The 16,069-nt window shown below is 38.4% G+C and overlaps 1 protein-coding gene and 1 non-coding gene across 5 annotated transcripts in view; both read left to right on the top strand.

Moving 5' to 3' along the window:
• Window positions 1-471: 471 nt before the first annotated feature.
• On the top strand, window positions 472-578 carry LOC115941897 (U6 spliceosomal RNA). Its single transcript, XR_004076570.1, has one exon. It is a non-coding gene; the product is annotated as a U6 spliceosomal RNA (small nuclear RNA).
• Window positions 579-1,140: 562 nt separating this feature from the next.
• Window positions 1,141-16,069, top strand: part of M1AP (meiosis 1 associated protein) — a 68,321-nt gene continuing 53,392 nt past the window's right edge. For all 4 annotated transcript variants that reach the window (XM_081796633.1, XM_081796634.1, XM_081796632.1 and 1 more), the window contains exons 1-2: window positions 1,141-1,240; window positions 5,870-6,161. In XM_081796633.1, the coding sequence (XP_081652759.1) occupies window positions 5,922-6,161 (240 nt within the window). In that variant the 5' untranslated portion in view covers window positions 1,141-1,240; window positions 5,870-5,921. The remainder of the gene's footprint in view (window positions 1,241-5,869; window positions 6,162-16,069) is intronic.

The raw sequence follows: 16,069 nt of genomic DNA, 5'->3' as shown, positions 1-16,069 counted from the left end.
GGTGAAAGTCACAATGTCTTTTATAATCTAGCCTCAGAAGTAAAATATAGTAACTTCTGCCATATTCTTTCGGTCCCACAGGCCAACCCTCATGCACTGTGGGTAGGGACTACACAAGAGTGGAATACAAGGATTGCAGGGGTCCATCCTGGAGGCTGGCTACCACATCCACATGTAAGCAGTCATCATGTCCTGTTAATACTGCCTCATAAATAACTTAAACTTGTCCTTTTCTTTCCATTATCGTCATAGTTCAGGACTTTATTATTGCTCACCTAGATGATACAATAGTTTCATTTAAAACGACAGCAACAAAACCTGCCTCCAATCTCTCCCTTTTCATATTGCCATCAGGGTAATCTCTCTAAAGTGCACATTCTGGTTTATTCATTCAATATTATTGAGGACCTACTATATGCTAGGCATTTTTAAAGTACCAGAGGTAAGAAGATGATTAAAATACGGTTTGTAGTACTCCCTTGGGCAGTACATATACTAAAACAGTAACGATACAGAGAAAATTAGTACGGTCCCTGCACAAAGACACACAAAACACGGCTCCTGAATTCAACTTGCTTAGTCTAGAAGGGAAAATAGACATTTGAGATTGATACAGCAAGCCACCAGGACACTCCTATCTCCACTGGATTTTGTCAAAGGGACTGTAGGAATCAACAGCAAGCAAATGAAAATGAGCAGGGAGGGGTTGGGATGGGGGTAGAGAGGGGCAGACCCTCTTGGAATGTAGAGGTTTGAAGACTTGAAAGAGCTTCTTGAAAGTAGATTAAACTCCATGAGGGCAGGGACCAGTGTGTGTCCACCGAACCCCAATCTTAGCACATAGTGTGCCCTCAACAAGTATTTACTGAATAAAAGAGTGACCGACTGAATAAGTGAATCAACGATGTGGAAGAGAAAGGTTAAAGCTAAGGACACAATGGGGGTGCCACTGGAATGTCGGGGGGGGCGTTACTGGAATATTTAATTGGGGTTGGGAATTAGCTAACGAGGAAGTGTCAAGTTTAGCATAACATCCTCAACAGAGATCCAAAACTCTATCTCAGGGCTAAAGTAGGGCCATTTCCCTGGCGCCCAAGGACTTGGAGACTGCGGTGCTGAGGTAGAGCCTGAGGCGGCCCCTGAGGCTGCGCGCGCAGTGAGCAGCCCCGCGCAGCCGCCGTCCGCCTGACGGGGGGCGCCTTCCGCAGCGCGCGCACACTCCGATATCCCGGAGGACCAGGTAATGGGGGTTTTGCCTTCCCAAGGAAGGGGGAACACCCTTACTTTTCCCTGCCTCTGGGCAGGAGGAGGGCTGAGGGCCTCAGCGGGAGGACCGCCCCGAGAGCGCGGCGGAGAGCGCCTCGCAGGTGGGCTTGGGCCGAGCTCCGGCCGCCTTCAGGCAGGTTTTGGTGGTCCAGGCCGGGGCAGTACCGACGCCCACTGGTTCTAACCCCCCGCGGTCCCGAGACGCCCCTCCGCGCACGTGTCTGAGGACCGCGACGCCACCTCAACTGGGCGGGCGTTCCCAGGCCTGAGGGCTGGCCTCCCAATCCGCCAGGCACGGTAGATGCCGTGCCTAGACCCCTCGACGCTTTGGGGGAGCCACGACAATGTTTGAAGCTCTTGTAAAGTCAAGAAAACAGTGACCCTTTAGGGCCAAAGAACATGTTTTGATTTTTTTTCTTATATCAGAGAAAAAGTTTTAGGGCCCACGAAAATCTATTAGTTAATTTTTATTTATTTATTTTAATGAGGAAGTGCCTCACGAAGGGAAAAGTGCTTAAGATCCAAGAAATTTTTAATGCGGCCCTGCGGGAGGGAGAACCATTGAATCATTTATCAGACACAGTGTCATAAGGGCTATAAAGGCATAGTATAGGCACTTTTGTGAGGGCACGCAAAGGGGCCCTAACCTATAAAGACCTAAAGTCAGAGACCTAAAGGATGAGTAGGGGTTAAGGAGGGTAATGACAGAAAAGAACTTCCAGCAGCTTCAGGAGCCACAATGAGAGGCCCACGAGTTTGTGGACCTGAAAGGTGCCTTAGGGGTGGGGTAGGGTGGGAGGGCGCTGGGCAGGGGATGGTATGGCATGAGGATGGAGACTTGGGAAGGATACATGCAGAACTTCGGAGCCAGGATAAGGATTTTGTTCCAAATGTAATTGGAAGCCACTGAAGGGTTTTTAGTAAAAGAATAACTTGATGGCTTTTGGTGGTTCAAGGTCCAGTTCCAGGTTTGACCAGTTTGCAGAGAGACACCAGTGAGTGTTTGGGCAAAAATGGAGAGTACAGGATCAAAAATAGTCACATCCTGCTTAGTCCTATGCCCAGATGCATCAGATGCATGCATTGATCATGTTAGAGAGTAGAGGGAAGAGAGCTGCCTCTTACCTCATTTGAAGTACGGTCTTGGAATTGCATACAAGTATGGGATCTGAAAATGACTTGCGCAAGCTAAAACCGTTCAAAGTGATCTTACTCAATGGGGAAAAGTTGTATTTGTTCCAGGACCTTTCAAAATTGTCAAAATATTAAAATCTGTCTTACTATCAGCTGTAAGTGGGAAATAAAAAATAGTAAAACTAGTATCTATTCAGCAAACTGTAATTTAAAACATTGAAAACATTGGATATCAGAATGTCCTATTTCTTTGTAAAAAAACTTATCAAGAATAGTTTGAACAGCACTTGTGCTTGTCTTCTTCTCATGGTATAACTTATGATCAAGCAAGCATCTTTTCTGTGCCTTAGCTAATTGTCATACTCCTTTCTAAGTTTGGATCAGCTTCCAACATTATATCCTTTGTACTTTCAATTTTGTAAAACAGCTCCGAGAGTTCCTTTAATATGAAGTTGTTTTGCTGGTGGCACTTTCTCTGGGCCATCTTCATACTTTTTGTCACAACCACTTTCCCCATTTATGTTAAGTTCACCTTCACAAAGTCCTCTGGCTGCTTATCTAGAGTCTATCAAATGCTGGCATTGTCAGCATTCTTACAGTTAGCTTTTTTTTCTGTAACTCCATTTATGTTCAGTTCAACTTTCACCACGTGTCATTTCTTTGCTACACTTTCATCTTGAAATGGCCAATTTTGTCACATTCCCTCTTTTTTTTGTAAAATGTCACATGGGTTTATCACTAGCAGGCAAGGAGGTAAAACAACTACACAGTTTATTGCCTGTGCTTAAACTGAACAAGCGTCTGAAGGAACCAGTCACTGACAAACTTTGAAAAAAGTGACATAACTGATCACTAATCATGATGAGCATCTGTTCCTTCTGTAGTGATTTGTGGACTGAAGAGCTAGCTGTGATTTATATTTTATGTAATTACAGTTAATATTCCGTGGTAACTGAAATTTGAACTATGTTGATGGGGACTGGTGTCAATTAACTAAACTGTAGCAAGAGATTTGTAAATATTGGAACCATGCAAACTTAGAACTGCCCATGAGCTAAAATAACAAGAGTTTCCAATGTGAGGGAAGATGGAGAGGGGGAGTAGAAGCTCATTCTACATTAAATAAGACCTCTGTCTGGGTACCTGTCTATGTGAATCTGTGTGTTAGTCTCAAATTCAGCATTACATTGATCCCATGCACTTAATTTAAAAGTACAGTTAAAAGATATTATGATATGTGCTTCCTTGCTGAATACATTAGTCATTGCTTTGGATTTCTAGTTCAAGATTACTTTTAATAGGTTAGCATATTTATTCACTTATTTGTTCAGCTGTACCCAACACATAATTGGAACTCAATAAAAAATTGCCGAATGAACAAATGCTGAGTTCCACTGACCAAAAAGGAAAGTTTGAAGGGGAATAACTTCACAGATTGATTTTAAGGAACACATTTATCTATGCACTCAATAGATCACTTTTCAAGATCCTAAATTCCAAAGTGTTTCTGAAAATTATCATAAATAATATATTTCTCTTGGACCTGGGAAAATCAAATAAGTTTTTATTTTCCCTGCATTCTTTAGCTAGCAGGCAATTATATAGAATTATTTCAGTTCTCAGAGATAATTTTTTAATCTAAAAAATACTTTCTTTGGGGCACCTGGGTGGCTTAGTCAGTTAAGCATCTGCCTTCAGCTCAGGTCATGATCCCAGGGTCCGGAGATCAAGCCCCCATAGCAGGCTCAGGGTTGTGAGATCAAGCCCTGTGTCAGGCTCTGTACTAGGTGTGGAGCCTGCTTAAGATTCTCTCTCTCCCTCTGTCCCTCCCCCCCCAAAAAAAGATATTTGCTCTAGATTTTTGTAAACATATTTATGAGATTATCTCTATCATCTATTCCTAGTTTAAGGGTCTTTCTCATGCATGAATGTTAAGTTTTAACAAAAGCTGCTTCTGCATCTAATGAGATGATCATATTTTTCTCATTTAATCTTTAAATGTGATGAGTTACAGTGACTGTCTAACTTTATATCAACGTTTTATTCTTGCAGTAAACCCAGCTTGGTCATGATGTGTTACTTGTTTTAATATATATTGCTGTTTTCCAATTTGTTTGTATCTTGTTCAGGATTTTTACATCTAGGTTTGCAGATGAGATTGCCCCATAATTTTCTCTTATAATATTCTTATCTGATTTTGGTATCAAAGGTTATGTTAACCTAGTAAAACTAATAGAGCAGTAATTCCCCTCTTATTCTCGGAAAGACTTTGTTTAACATTGAAATTCTTGGTCTTTGAGAATTTGATGGAACTCATCAGTGGAATCATCCAGCCCTATAGTTTACTTTGTGGGAAGATATTTGACTACCAATTAAATTTCTTCAGTAGTTATAGGCTATTTAGGTTTTTTAATTTTCTTTTTGATCTAGTGTTAGTTAGATATATTCTTATAGTGATTTTTCTACTTTATCAGATTTATTGGCATAAAGTTGTTGGTTATATCTTTCCATAATCCTTTCCATGTTTGAGCATTTATAAGGATGTTTAGATGTCCCCTTCTCATTCCTAATATTGGTTCTATGTTCTCATTTGTTCTCCTTTCTGAATCTAAGCCCTGGGGATAGGTGTGAGTATCCCAAAAGAAAGAAAACAAGGATGTTGGAGACAGAGAAAACAGTACGAACAAACACACTGAAGTGAATGGTATATTTGGTTTTATTTCAGTGAGAAGCCTGAGGTGAAGAATAGCCTTCAATAAGGCTGAAGGTCAAGTCATAAAGGGTCTTGAATGGGTCTTGTGGGAGAAAACTTGGTCATATTTTTATTTTTTTTTATTTTTTTTTTTAAAGATTTTATTTATTTATTTGAGAGCGAGAATGAGAGAGAGAGAGAGAGCATGAGAGGGGGAGGGTCAGAGGGAGAAGCGGACTCCCTGCTGAGCAGGGAGCCCGATGCGGGACTCGATCCAGGGACTCCAGGATCATGACCTGAGCCGAAGGCAGTCGCTTAACCAACTGAGCCACCCAGGCGCCCTTTAAGAATTACTATGTAGCAAATAAACACTGTGTTAAACACTGACAGATAAAGTTGGCAAGACAAGTTCTCCAGCCTTGGGAAGCTCACAGTGTATTAGGGAGGCAGTCATAGAAACAAAATATAAAATACAATATAATAAATGCTGATAAAGAAATAAAGTTCATGAGAGCAGATAGCTTACTTTAAGACTGAAATTTGGTCTTTGTGTCTTTTTGTTTAGTTCCACTCAGCATCTGTAAGCACTCTCAGCCTTGCACTACAGGTAAACATCTACATCCCTTGGGAGCTGTTAAGATGGGCTAGCCTAGAGAAACTTGAGTTAGTACCCAGTCTGACTCCTTTCTGGACTTAGTCCTCTAGGCCTGTGTTCATCATTTCAACCAAGCATAATTCAGTTTTATGAAAGCCAGTGATTTCTTTCCTTCCCTGTAGGTATAGAGAATATCCAGGTAGTGTCTGCAGTTCCACCTCTGGTCTGGTTACCATGTATCATGGGCGAAGCACTGGTAAAGGACCCTCCACTCCCACGCAGATTTACCAGCAACCTCCAAGGCTTCTCATTGTGCAAACTGCTCTACCATTGTGGGCTGACATCTGCTCCAACCTCTGTGAGGCTCTGCAGAACTTTTTCTCTCTAGCCTGCAGCTTGATGGGCCCCAGCCGCATGTCCCTCTTCAGCTTATATGTGGTACAAAATCAGCACGAGTGCATCCTTCCCTTTGTGGTGAGTATATCTATATTTGATCATTTTACCCTGAAAACAAATATGAGGATTCTGGAGCAGATATCACAGTTAGTATTACTTACAGCAATAACTGTGCCCATTTCTCACACTCAATACCCCACAGGCAACACAAGGAGAGCCAGATGTCACCCTGCACATGAGGGGTTTATGTAGAGGCCGCTTTTAGGCAACAGGCTTGAGCAATGGAAAGTTGATGAAGGCAGAAGGGCACACATCCACCACCTGACTGAAAACAGACCAGCCTATCAGACAACCCACCTCAAAGTATCCATAAACCCTAACTGACCAATGGGCTACTTATAACCAGGCACAGCTACCAAAAAAGGGAAAATTCCATTCATCCCCATACATGCTCACCTTCCTGCTTTAAGTATAGCCCCACTCACTGCCTCCTTGCAGGCAGTCTCTCCTTTGCTGTCCTGCCCACTGCTTCTTTCGGGTGTATTCAGTAAACTTCTCTCTCCTTTGTGCTGCCTCGCACTGGCTTCCACCTGATCATCGCCCCACATTTGGAGGCCCCATCTGATCTAGAGAGACACCACAGCTTATACTGCAGAAGAGGAACTCCAAAATTATTAATCTGAGAGTGTAAATAGGTCACATCTTGCCCCGCTCCACTCCTGAGATGGAGAGAAACCTTGGCATTTACAGTCCTTTGGAATGTAAGCAACTGACCCCTTTCATCCCTCTCTGAAATGCAAATACAGGGAAACAAGTCTAAGTGTCTTCAGAGGTCTCTGGCTAGTAAATCACCCTTTAATTTCCAACACTTGTCCTTTAACCAGGGTTCTAGCTTTTTTTGATCAGAAAGCCTAACTGTGAAGACACATGAAAATATTTTCTCTACAGTTCCCCATAGGACTCAGGTGAAAAACCCCCTAAGATTTCAGAAAGCAAATGCTGGGCCGGGGCAGTGCTTTTATGAAGCTTTTCACACATAGACAACTGTCTCTCCTCCTCCTCAAAGAAATGCAAATCTTCACTTATATAAAGTTCAGAATCACAGGAATGGGAAAGACTTCAGAAGTTCTAGTGCATCCCTTTCCTGAGGTAGCCTTGCTGCTGGGATAGTCAGAGAAGGCCTAGTGGAAAATCACAACTTTTATCCCTACCTGGTGGGAATAAGACCTCCTCCCCCTAGGGTCTATGGGAACGACAACAGAGCCTGAACTCCCACCCACCTACCCAACATTAACAGGGTATCTCTGCCCCTCCCTATGGAGATGGTGTCTGAGGAGACAGAGTGGAGGCCCTGTGGGAGCTGCAGTAAGGTGTGGTGTCTCTCTCAATTGGATGGGGGCCCCCAAATATGGAGCAAACTGATGGGGTGGAAGTGGGCATGGGGCAATGAAAGTATTCACCCAAGGCAGAAAAAAAGAGATAGAAGTTTATTGAATATATCCACAAGGGAGCAGGGAGCAGGACAGCAAAGGAGAGACTGTCTACAAGGAGGCAGTGGCTGGGACTATACTTAAAGCAGGAAGGTGAGGAGGTATGAGGACGTATGAAATTTTCCCTTTTTTGGTAACTGTGCCTAGTTGTAAGTAGCCCATTGGTCAGTTAGGGCCTATGGATATTTTGAGGTGGGTCTCCTGATAGACCTGCCTGTGTTCAGCCAGGGATTGGGGTCACTGTGGGCCTTTTTGCCTTGCTCTACATTCCATTGCTCAAGTCTGTTGCCCAAAAGCGGCCTACATGAGGTAGCTTTTTACCTCCAAGGCAGGGTGATGTCAGTGAAGGCCTAGTGGAAAGCCACGACTTCTATGCCCATCTGACAGTAATGAAGTTTCCCCATCCCAGGGTGTGAGTGGGAACCATGTAGAAAGCCTGAACTTCCACTCCCACCCAGAAGTAACAAGGCACCCTCTCTTCTGGGCTCAGAATCAGAAGCCAGATTCACACCCAGCCTGGCTCACTTCCCCCATTAGCACAGTATCAGGGGAGGCCTGCTAAAGCAGAAGATTTAAATAAGATCCCGAGTCCTATAATACCCCAAACGTCCAGAATACAATAAAAAGTCACTTGTTATATCAAGAACCAGAGGGGCATCTGCTTCTCCCTCTCCCTCTGCCTGCCCCTCCTCCTCCTTGTACTCTCTCAGTCTCTCTCTCTGTCAAATAAATAAATAAAATCTTAAAAAAAAAAAAAAGAAAACCAGGAAAATCTCAACTTGAATGAGAAGACAACAGACACCAACACTGAGATGACACAGATATTGGAATTATCTGAAAAAGACTTTGAAGCAACAACTGTAAAAATCCTTCAACAAGCAGTTATGAACATACTTGGAAGATGGAAAAATAGAAAGTCCCACCAAAGAAAAAGAAGTGTAAAGAAGAGCCAAATAGACATTTTATTTTTATTTATTTAAGATTTTATTTATTTATTAGAGAGAGAGTGATCGAGGGAGAGAGAGAGAGAGAAGGAGGAGGAAGGGGAGGGGCAGGGGAGCAGGGAGCCCAACAAGGGGCTCCATCCCAGGTCTCCAGGATCATGACCTGAACCGAAGGCAGATGCTTAATTGACTGAGCCACCCAGGTGCCCCCAAATAGATATTTTAGAACTGAAAAATACAGTAACCAAAATTTTAAAAACAAAAATCTTCAATGGATGGCCTCAACAGCAGAATGGAGAGAACAGAGAAAGGAATCAGTGAACATGAAGATAAAATAGAAATTCCCTGATCTGAGTAACAGAGAGAAAATAGACTTTGAAAAATGAACAAACCCACAAGGACTTGTAAGACTATAACAGAATATCTAACCTTTGTGTCATCAGAGTTCAAGAGGAAAGGGGAAGAAGGACGGGGCTGAAAAAAATATTCAAAGAAATAATCACTGAAAATTTCCCAAATTTGTAAAAAGTTATAAACTTAAAGATTCAAGAGGCTGGTGAGCCCCAAACAGGACAAATGCAAATAAATCTGTTCTAAGACACATCATAATCAAACTTCTAAAAATTAAAGGCAAACTCTTGAAAGCAGAGCACTGCCATCTTACCTAGAAAGGAAAAACAATCAAGTAACAATAGCTTTTTTCATCAGAAACCATGGAAGCCAGAGGTAGTGTCACATATTCATATTTTTCAAATGCTAAAAGAAAAGAACCCGTAACACAGAACTCTGTATCCAGTGAAAATATCCTTAAGGAATGAATCAGAAATAAAGATATTCTTAGATAAAAGAAAACTAAGAGAATTTGTCATCAGCAGACCTACCTTAATAGAATGGTAAAGGAAGTTCTTGAAACAGAAAGGAAATTATAAAAGAAAGAATCTTGTAATATCGGGAAGGAAGAAAGAACAATGGAAAGAATAAACTATAGATAAATATAATAGACTTTCTATTGAGTTTCCTAAATTATATATTTGACAGTTAAAGCAAAACTTGTAACATTGTCTGATGTGGCTGTTAATGTATATAGGGGAAATATTAAAAATAATTGCATTATAAACAGGGAAAAGAAAAGAGACCTTCTACATAAATTATGTATATAACACTTAGAGCAACCACTTAAAGATCAATACAAAGACACTCAAACACTATAGATAAATCAAAAAAGAATTCTAAAAAAAATCTTTAAAAATTTTAAGTTACCCACAGTCAGATAGGTAAAAGAAAACAGAGAAACAAAAAAACTGAGGGAACAACAGAAGACAATAAATAAACTGGCAGGATGACATACCAATAATTACATTAAATGAAAATGGTCTAAGTTTATCAGTTAAAAGAAATAGGTTGGTAGAGTGGGGAAAAATTACCCAATTATATATACTATCTATAAGAAACTAACTTCAAACACAACAGAAGTAGGTTGGAAAGTATAAGGATGGAAAAAGATATACCCTGATACATTAACCAAAACAAAGCAGAAGTGGCTATATTAATATATCAAATAAAGTAGACTTCAGAGCAAAGAATATCAGGTACAAAAAGGAACATTAAAAGATGATAAAAGAGTCAAACCAAGAAGAAGACATAGCAATCTTACATGTGTACACACTGAACAAAAGAGCTGCAAAATTTGTGAAGCAAAAACTGATAGAACTGTAAGAAGAAATAGACAAATCCACAATTATAGCTGGAGACTTCAGATGTCCTCTTGACAACTGATAGAAAAACTAGAAAGAAAATCTACAAGTATGTGGAAAAATACTAGCCAATAGGATCTAATCAACATTTATAGTATATTCCACTCAACAAGAACAGAATACACAATCTTTTCAAGCACCCATGGAACACTTATCAAAACAGACCATATCCTGGGCCATAAAAGAAACTTCAAAAAATTTGAAACAATTGAAGTTATACACAATTTGCTCTCTGACCACAATAGAGTCAAACTAGAAATCAATAACAGAAACATAACTGTAAAATCTCCAAACACTTGGAAACTAAACAATAAATTTCTAGATAACTCATGGATCAAAGAAGAAATGGCAAGGGAATTTTTTAAAATATATTGAAATGCATGAACATTTAAATACTACATGTCAAAATTTGTGGAATCCAGCTAAAGGAGTGCTGAGAGGGACATTTATAGCACTAAATGCTTACATTAGAAATGGAAATATATAATTCAAAATCAGTAATATAAGCTCCCACCTCAGGAAACTAGAAAAGGAGGAACAAAATAAACCCAGAGCAAGCTCAAGGTAGGAAATAATAAAAAGTATAAATGAATAAAATTAAAAACAGAGAAAAGGAAGTTTGGTGAACAAAAAGCTGATTCTTCAAAATGATCAATAATACTGACAAACCTCTAGCAAGATGTGAATCTACAGGTGTGGTAATATGGTATAAACTCAATGCAAACATTGTAGCAAGGTCATTTTCTTGGTTTTAAAATTGAGCTATAGTTATACAAGATGTAACCACTGGAAGAAACCACCCTTCACTGAGTGAAGGGTACACAGGACCTCTCTACAATTTTGCAACTTTCTGTGGATCTATAATTATTTCAAAATAAAATCTAAAGAAAAACAAAGGTGATTTTACACACTCACTAGAATGGCTACAATGAAAAAGACAGGCAATATTGACAGGCAATACCAAGTGTTGGTGACAATGGGAAGAAACTGTAACACTCATTCATTGCTAACAGGAAGGTAAAATGATACAACCGCTTTGGAAGATAGTTCGCCAAATTCTTAAAAAGTTAAATATACACCTTCCATGTAACCCAACAATTCCATCCCCAGAAATCTAACCAACAGAAATGAAAACATGTCCACACCAATATATTTACATGAATGTTCACAGCAGCATTATTCATGATAGCCACAAACTGGAAATAGTTAAAATGTCTATTAACTGGTGAATGGATAAACAAAATGTATCGTTCTCACTATATATAATCTGTGATTATATATACCCTACTAGTACACTGAGGACACAATGAAAATGATAGTGATGTTTGCAGCCATGTGGCAGGTATATTCCTCTGTTGTGCCATTTTCCTTGTGCATGTCTGTCCCATGATCACATTTGGCTTTTTCTATCTTCTGTCAGGCTATAGGGGTAGAGAAAAGTAGAGAGTGATCTAGAAGGGCAAATGGAAGATATCCAGCATAGGAGGCTTTTTGAGATGAGCTCATGTACCAAAAGTTAAAGGATTTTTTTTTTCCCTTTCTCAAGTGGCTATGTTAAATGCCTCAGGCACTCCTCAGTACATTTAGCCCTAGATAAATCCCTGATCCCTTAATCATTCTATTGGGAAAGGCAGACATTTCTAGACTAAAAACCACTGACTTGTAACTCAGGAAAAATTGCAAGCCAAAAATCCTTCCAAAAGAACAGTAAGTTCATCCTATTTAAAAGCTCAAGAAAATTACTGGAACAATGCCATTACCTTATGTATAGAACAACCCAATCTTTGTTTAAGGAAAAATGTTATCTTAAATCACTGTCTCTAACCTATATAAGTATCTAACATTTTCTGTCTGCAAAGTTAGCTCAATATAATGGTGAATGATAGCGGGTAGGAAATCTTGCCCAAGATGAATACCTCAATATATCTCTTCATATTTAATTTCTGAGTATTTAATTTCTGAGTATAACCTTGAGCTTTTCATAAGGAATAATGACAGAGGAATCATAATTAAAATATTAGAATTCCTTTTATATCCATTGTGCCCTTAATATAAATAAATCTGACCAAAATGATTAATCTCTTCTCAAAGCAGAATTTCAGAAGAATTCCCTTACAGTGAATATCTTACCAATTCTTTTACCTTTCATGAGAACAAAGGTATTATTTAAATCATATATGATATACAGTGGAACTTTAGGACTAATAGTGATCTAATTTGGCTATAACATTTACTTCCTCATCCTTAATAGCTGACATTCAAATGAAATTATTTGAAAGTGACAAATAATAGGGATATATTACATTAAAAAGTATAAAAGCAAACTCCAATAAAGATAATATAATAAACAATAATTGAGTACTACAGGAGAAGGAGGGGAAGAGTAAGAAAGGAAAAATACAAATTCTGTCATTGTTTATAGTGAAGGTTTTTGTTATTGTTCATTAATGGATAGTACTAAGGAAATAACTTAAGGGAATTATATAAACATGTAGTTATAAAAACTAAAACAAATACAAACCTTTCTAATTATGACAGTAAAAGCTTATATAGAACAAAAAGTTATACAGTATAGTGATTTTTCAAAAGCTGTGAAAATAGATCTACCTTCAGCTCAGGTCATGATATGATCCTACAGTCCTGGGATGGAGGACCTGGGGTGTCAGGCTGCCTGCTTAGTGGGGAGTCTGCTTCTCCCTCTCTCTGCCCCGCCACCCAGCTCCTGCCTGCGTGCATGCTCTCTCTCTCTCTCTTCCTCTCTCTCTCTCAAGTAAAGAAATAAAATCTTAAAAAAAAAAAAAAGCTATGAGGGGCGCCTGGATGGCTCAGTCAGTTAAGCCTCTGCCTTTGGCTCAGGTCATGATAGCGGGACCCTGGGATTGAGCCCTGTATCAGGCTCCCTGCTTGTCGGGGAGTTGGCTTCTCCCTCTCCCTCTGCCTGCCATTCCCCCTGTTTGTGAGCTCTCTCTCTCTCTGTCAAATAAATAAATAAAATCTAAAAAAAAAAGGCTATGAAAATAGAGTATATGTTACTATAAAAACAAATATATCTGTCATATCAATAAAGTGTGCTAAACTCACCTATTAAAAACTCTGCTGTGTTAAAAAGATACAGCTGCAACAAAGTTATTCAGAAAGGTTGACAATAAAATAAAAGACAAAGGACTAGGCAAATGAACCTTCCCCCGCTCCCCCCCCCAAAAAAACATGATCTTAATATCAGACAAGGTTGAATTTGGAGCAAAAAGCACTAAATGACACTAGAATGTCACTTTAATGCTAGACACAAAAGAGTAGAGAATATGGATACATATGGACAATATTCAATATAGAAGGTTTGTTGGAGGGGGGAAGCTATAGAAAATATATCAGTTTTGAGTACTTATGTACCAAATAACATAGCATCAACATTTTTAAGAGAAATATGATCATATGTATGTATGAAATATCCACCCTCCTTAAGTACTCCTGGAATATTCACAAAAGTCAGTCATATATTAAGCCACAAACTTAAAACTTTAGTGAATTCTGAAAGTACAAATAGTTCAGTCAACATTTTCTGAACACCCTGCAATAAAACTAGAAATAAATGACAAAACCAGAGGAAAAAAAGGTATCTATCTAATGGAAATTTTTAACTGTTAAATAAATTTGGAGTGAAGAGGAAATCCAAACTAAAATTGCAATATGTGTAGGAAATAATAATAATAAAATACTACATATCAGAACCTATGGGCTATAAAAAATACAGTGTTAAAAGGAAAATTAATATCTTTATATCAATTTATTTTAAATTGTATTAATAAACAAGAAAAACTGCAAATAAATGAATTATGCAACTTAAGAACAAAAGACGAACAAAACAAACCTAAGGAGAGCTGAAGGAAGGAAATAATAAAGATTAAAAACAAAAAATAATGAATATGAAAATAGAAAATTGTGGAACAAATTAATAAACCAAGTTTGTTTTTTGGGGGGGAGATAGATAAAACCATTAGTAAACTTAGTTTGAGGAGAAGGGCAGAAGGAGAAGATGCCTATACACAAAATAAGATAAGGGGGAAATAACCACATAATTCTCCATGCAAATATAATTACCAAAATTAAATTCAGAAGAGATAGAAAAATCTAACTCACCATTTTCCATAAAACAAAGTTTTCAAAGAGCTACCTTCCCCCAAAATAAAGTACTGAAACCAAATGATTTTACAGGGGAATAATACTAAACTTTCGAAGAACAGATCATTACTATGTTTTTTAACTGTTTCATACCACAGAAAGAAAAAAAAACCTTCCAGATCCTTTTTATGAAGATGACATAATATTGATACTAAAACCCAACAAATATTGCACAAAAAGAAAAACTACAGCAAGTCTCACGAATTTCTATTCAAAATCCCAAATAAAGTACAGGCAATAGGATCCAGCATATATATATATATATGTTTTTAAAGATTTATTTATTTGAGAGAGAGAGTGAGAGAGCAGGGGCGGGCAGGCAGATCTAAAGGGAGAGAGAGAATCTCAAACAGACTCCCGGCTGAGCACAGAGCCTGACAGAGGGATCCATCCCACGACCCTGAGATCATGACCTGAGCCGAAATCAAGAGTTGGAGGTTTAACTGACTGAGCCACCTAGACACCCTCAGCTTATATTTAAAAAGATCGTATACCAGGAATAAAAAAAAATGGTACAATATTAGGGAACCCATTAGTACAGTTTACTGTATTAATATATAAGAAAAAAAATATGATCATGTTCATTTCTGTAAATACTGAAAAAAGCATTTAATAAAATGCAACATCCAGTCTTGTTTTTAAAAAACTCTAATAAAATAGGTATCGGTAACTATCCCTGAGCACAATATATGTTTATGACAGCTTAAGAATCAAATCATACTTAATGAAAAGACACTAAATATATTCCTGTGTTATCATCACTATTATTTACAAGTATTCTGGAGATTTTCACTGATGCAATTGCACAAGGGAAATAAATTAGAATATAAAAATAGGAAAAAAGGAGATAAAATGATTGTTATCTGCAAATTAATGATGTCCAAAACAATAAACTAGAAAATTATTTCAAACAATGAAAGAACTCATGACAATAGTCTGGTACAAGGACTAATACAGATATTAAAACCCTTCATATATCCCAAACAACAAGTTTGAAGTTAAAGTGGCAGAAAAGATCTCATACAATAACCAAAATTATCAGATACTTAGGATTGAAATTAATAATATATGTGCAAGACTTATATGAATTAAAATAGTATTGAGAAACCTTGCACAAATTAAAAGTCATTAGTTTTGGGGAAGATTCAGACCAGAAAGATGTCCATTATCTCTAAATTAATCTGTAAATATAATGGAATTCCTGATAAAATTTCCAACAGGAAAACTGGACATCCTAATGACAAAGTTCAAGTTAGAAGCAAAAAAAAAAAAAAAAAACCCAAAATATAGCTAGGAACTATTAAATATTAAACATATTCAAGTGTGATACTGGAGATTGAAAAGATAGGGGAATGGAATATAAGTTAAGGTCCAGAAATAGACCCAAACATATGGGAGAATTTAATATATAATAAAGATGGTATTTAACATTAATTGGAGTTGGGGGGGTGCCTGGGTGTCTCAGTCAGTTAAGCATCTGACTCTTGATTTCAGCTCAGGTCATAATCTCAGAGTTGTGAGATTGAGCCCCCTATCAGGTTCTGTGCTGGGGATGGAACCTGCTTAAGATTCTTTCTCTGCTCTCCTGCTGCCCCTCCCCACCTCTCTCTCCCTCTCTT

Source organism: Leptonychotes weddellii, chromosome 10, assembly GCF_054177405.1.
Source record: "Leptonychotes weddellii isolate Sample4059 chromosome 10, ASM5417740v2, whole genome shotgun sequence".
Taxonomy (NCBI): domain Eukaryota; kingdom Metazoa; phylum Chordata; class Mammalia; order Carnivora; family Phocidae; genus Leptonychotes; species Leptonychotes weddellii.
The sequence above is the reverse complement of the archived record's forward strand: the minus strand, read 5'-3'. Positions and strand labels throughout refer to the sequence as shown.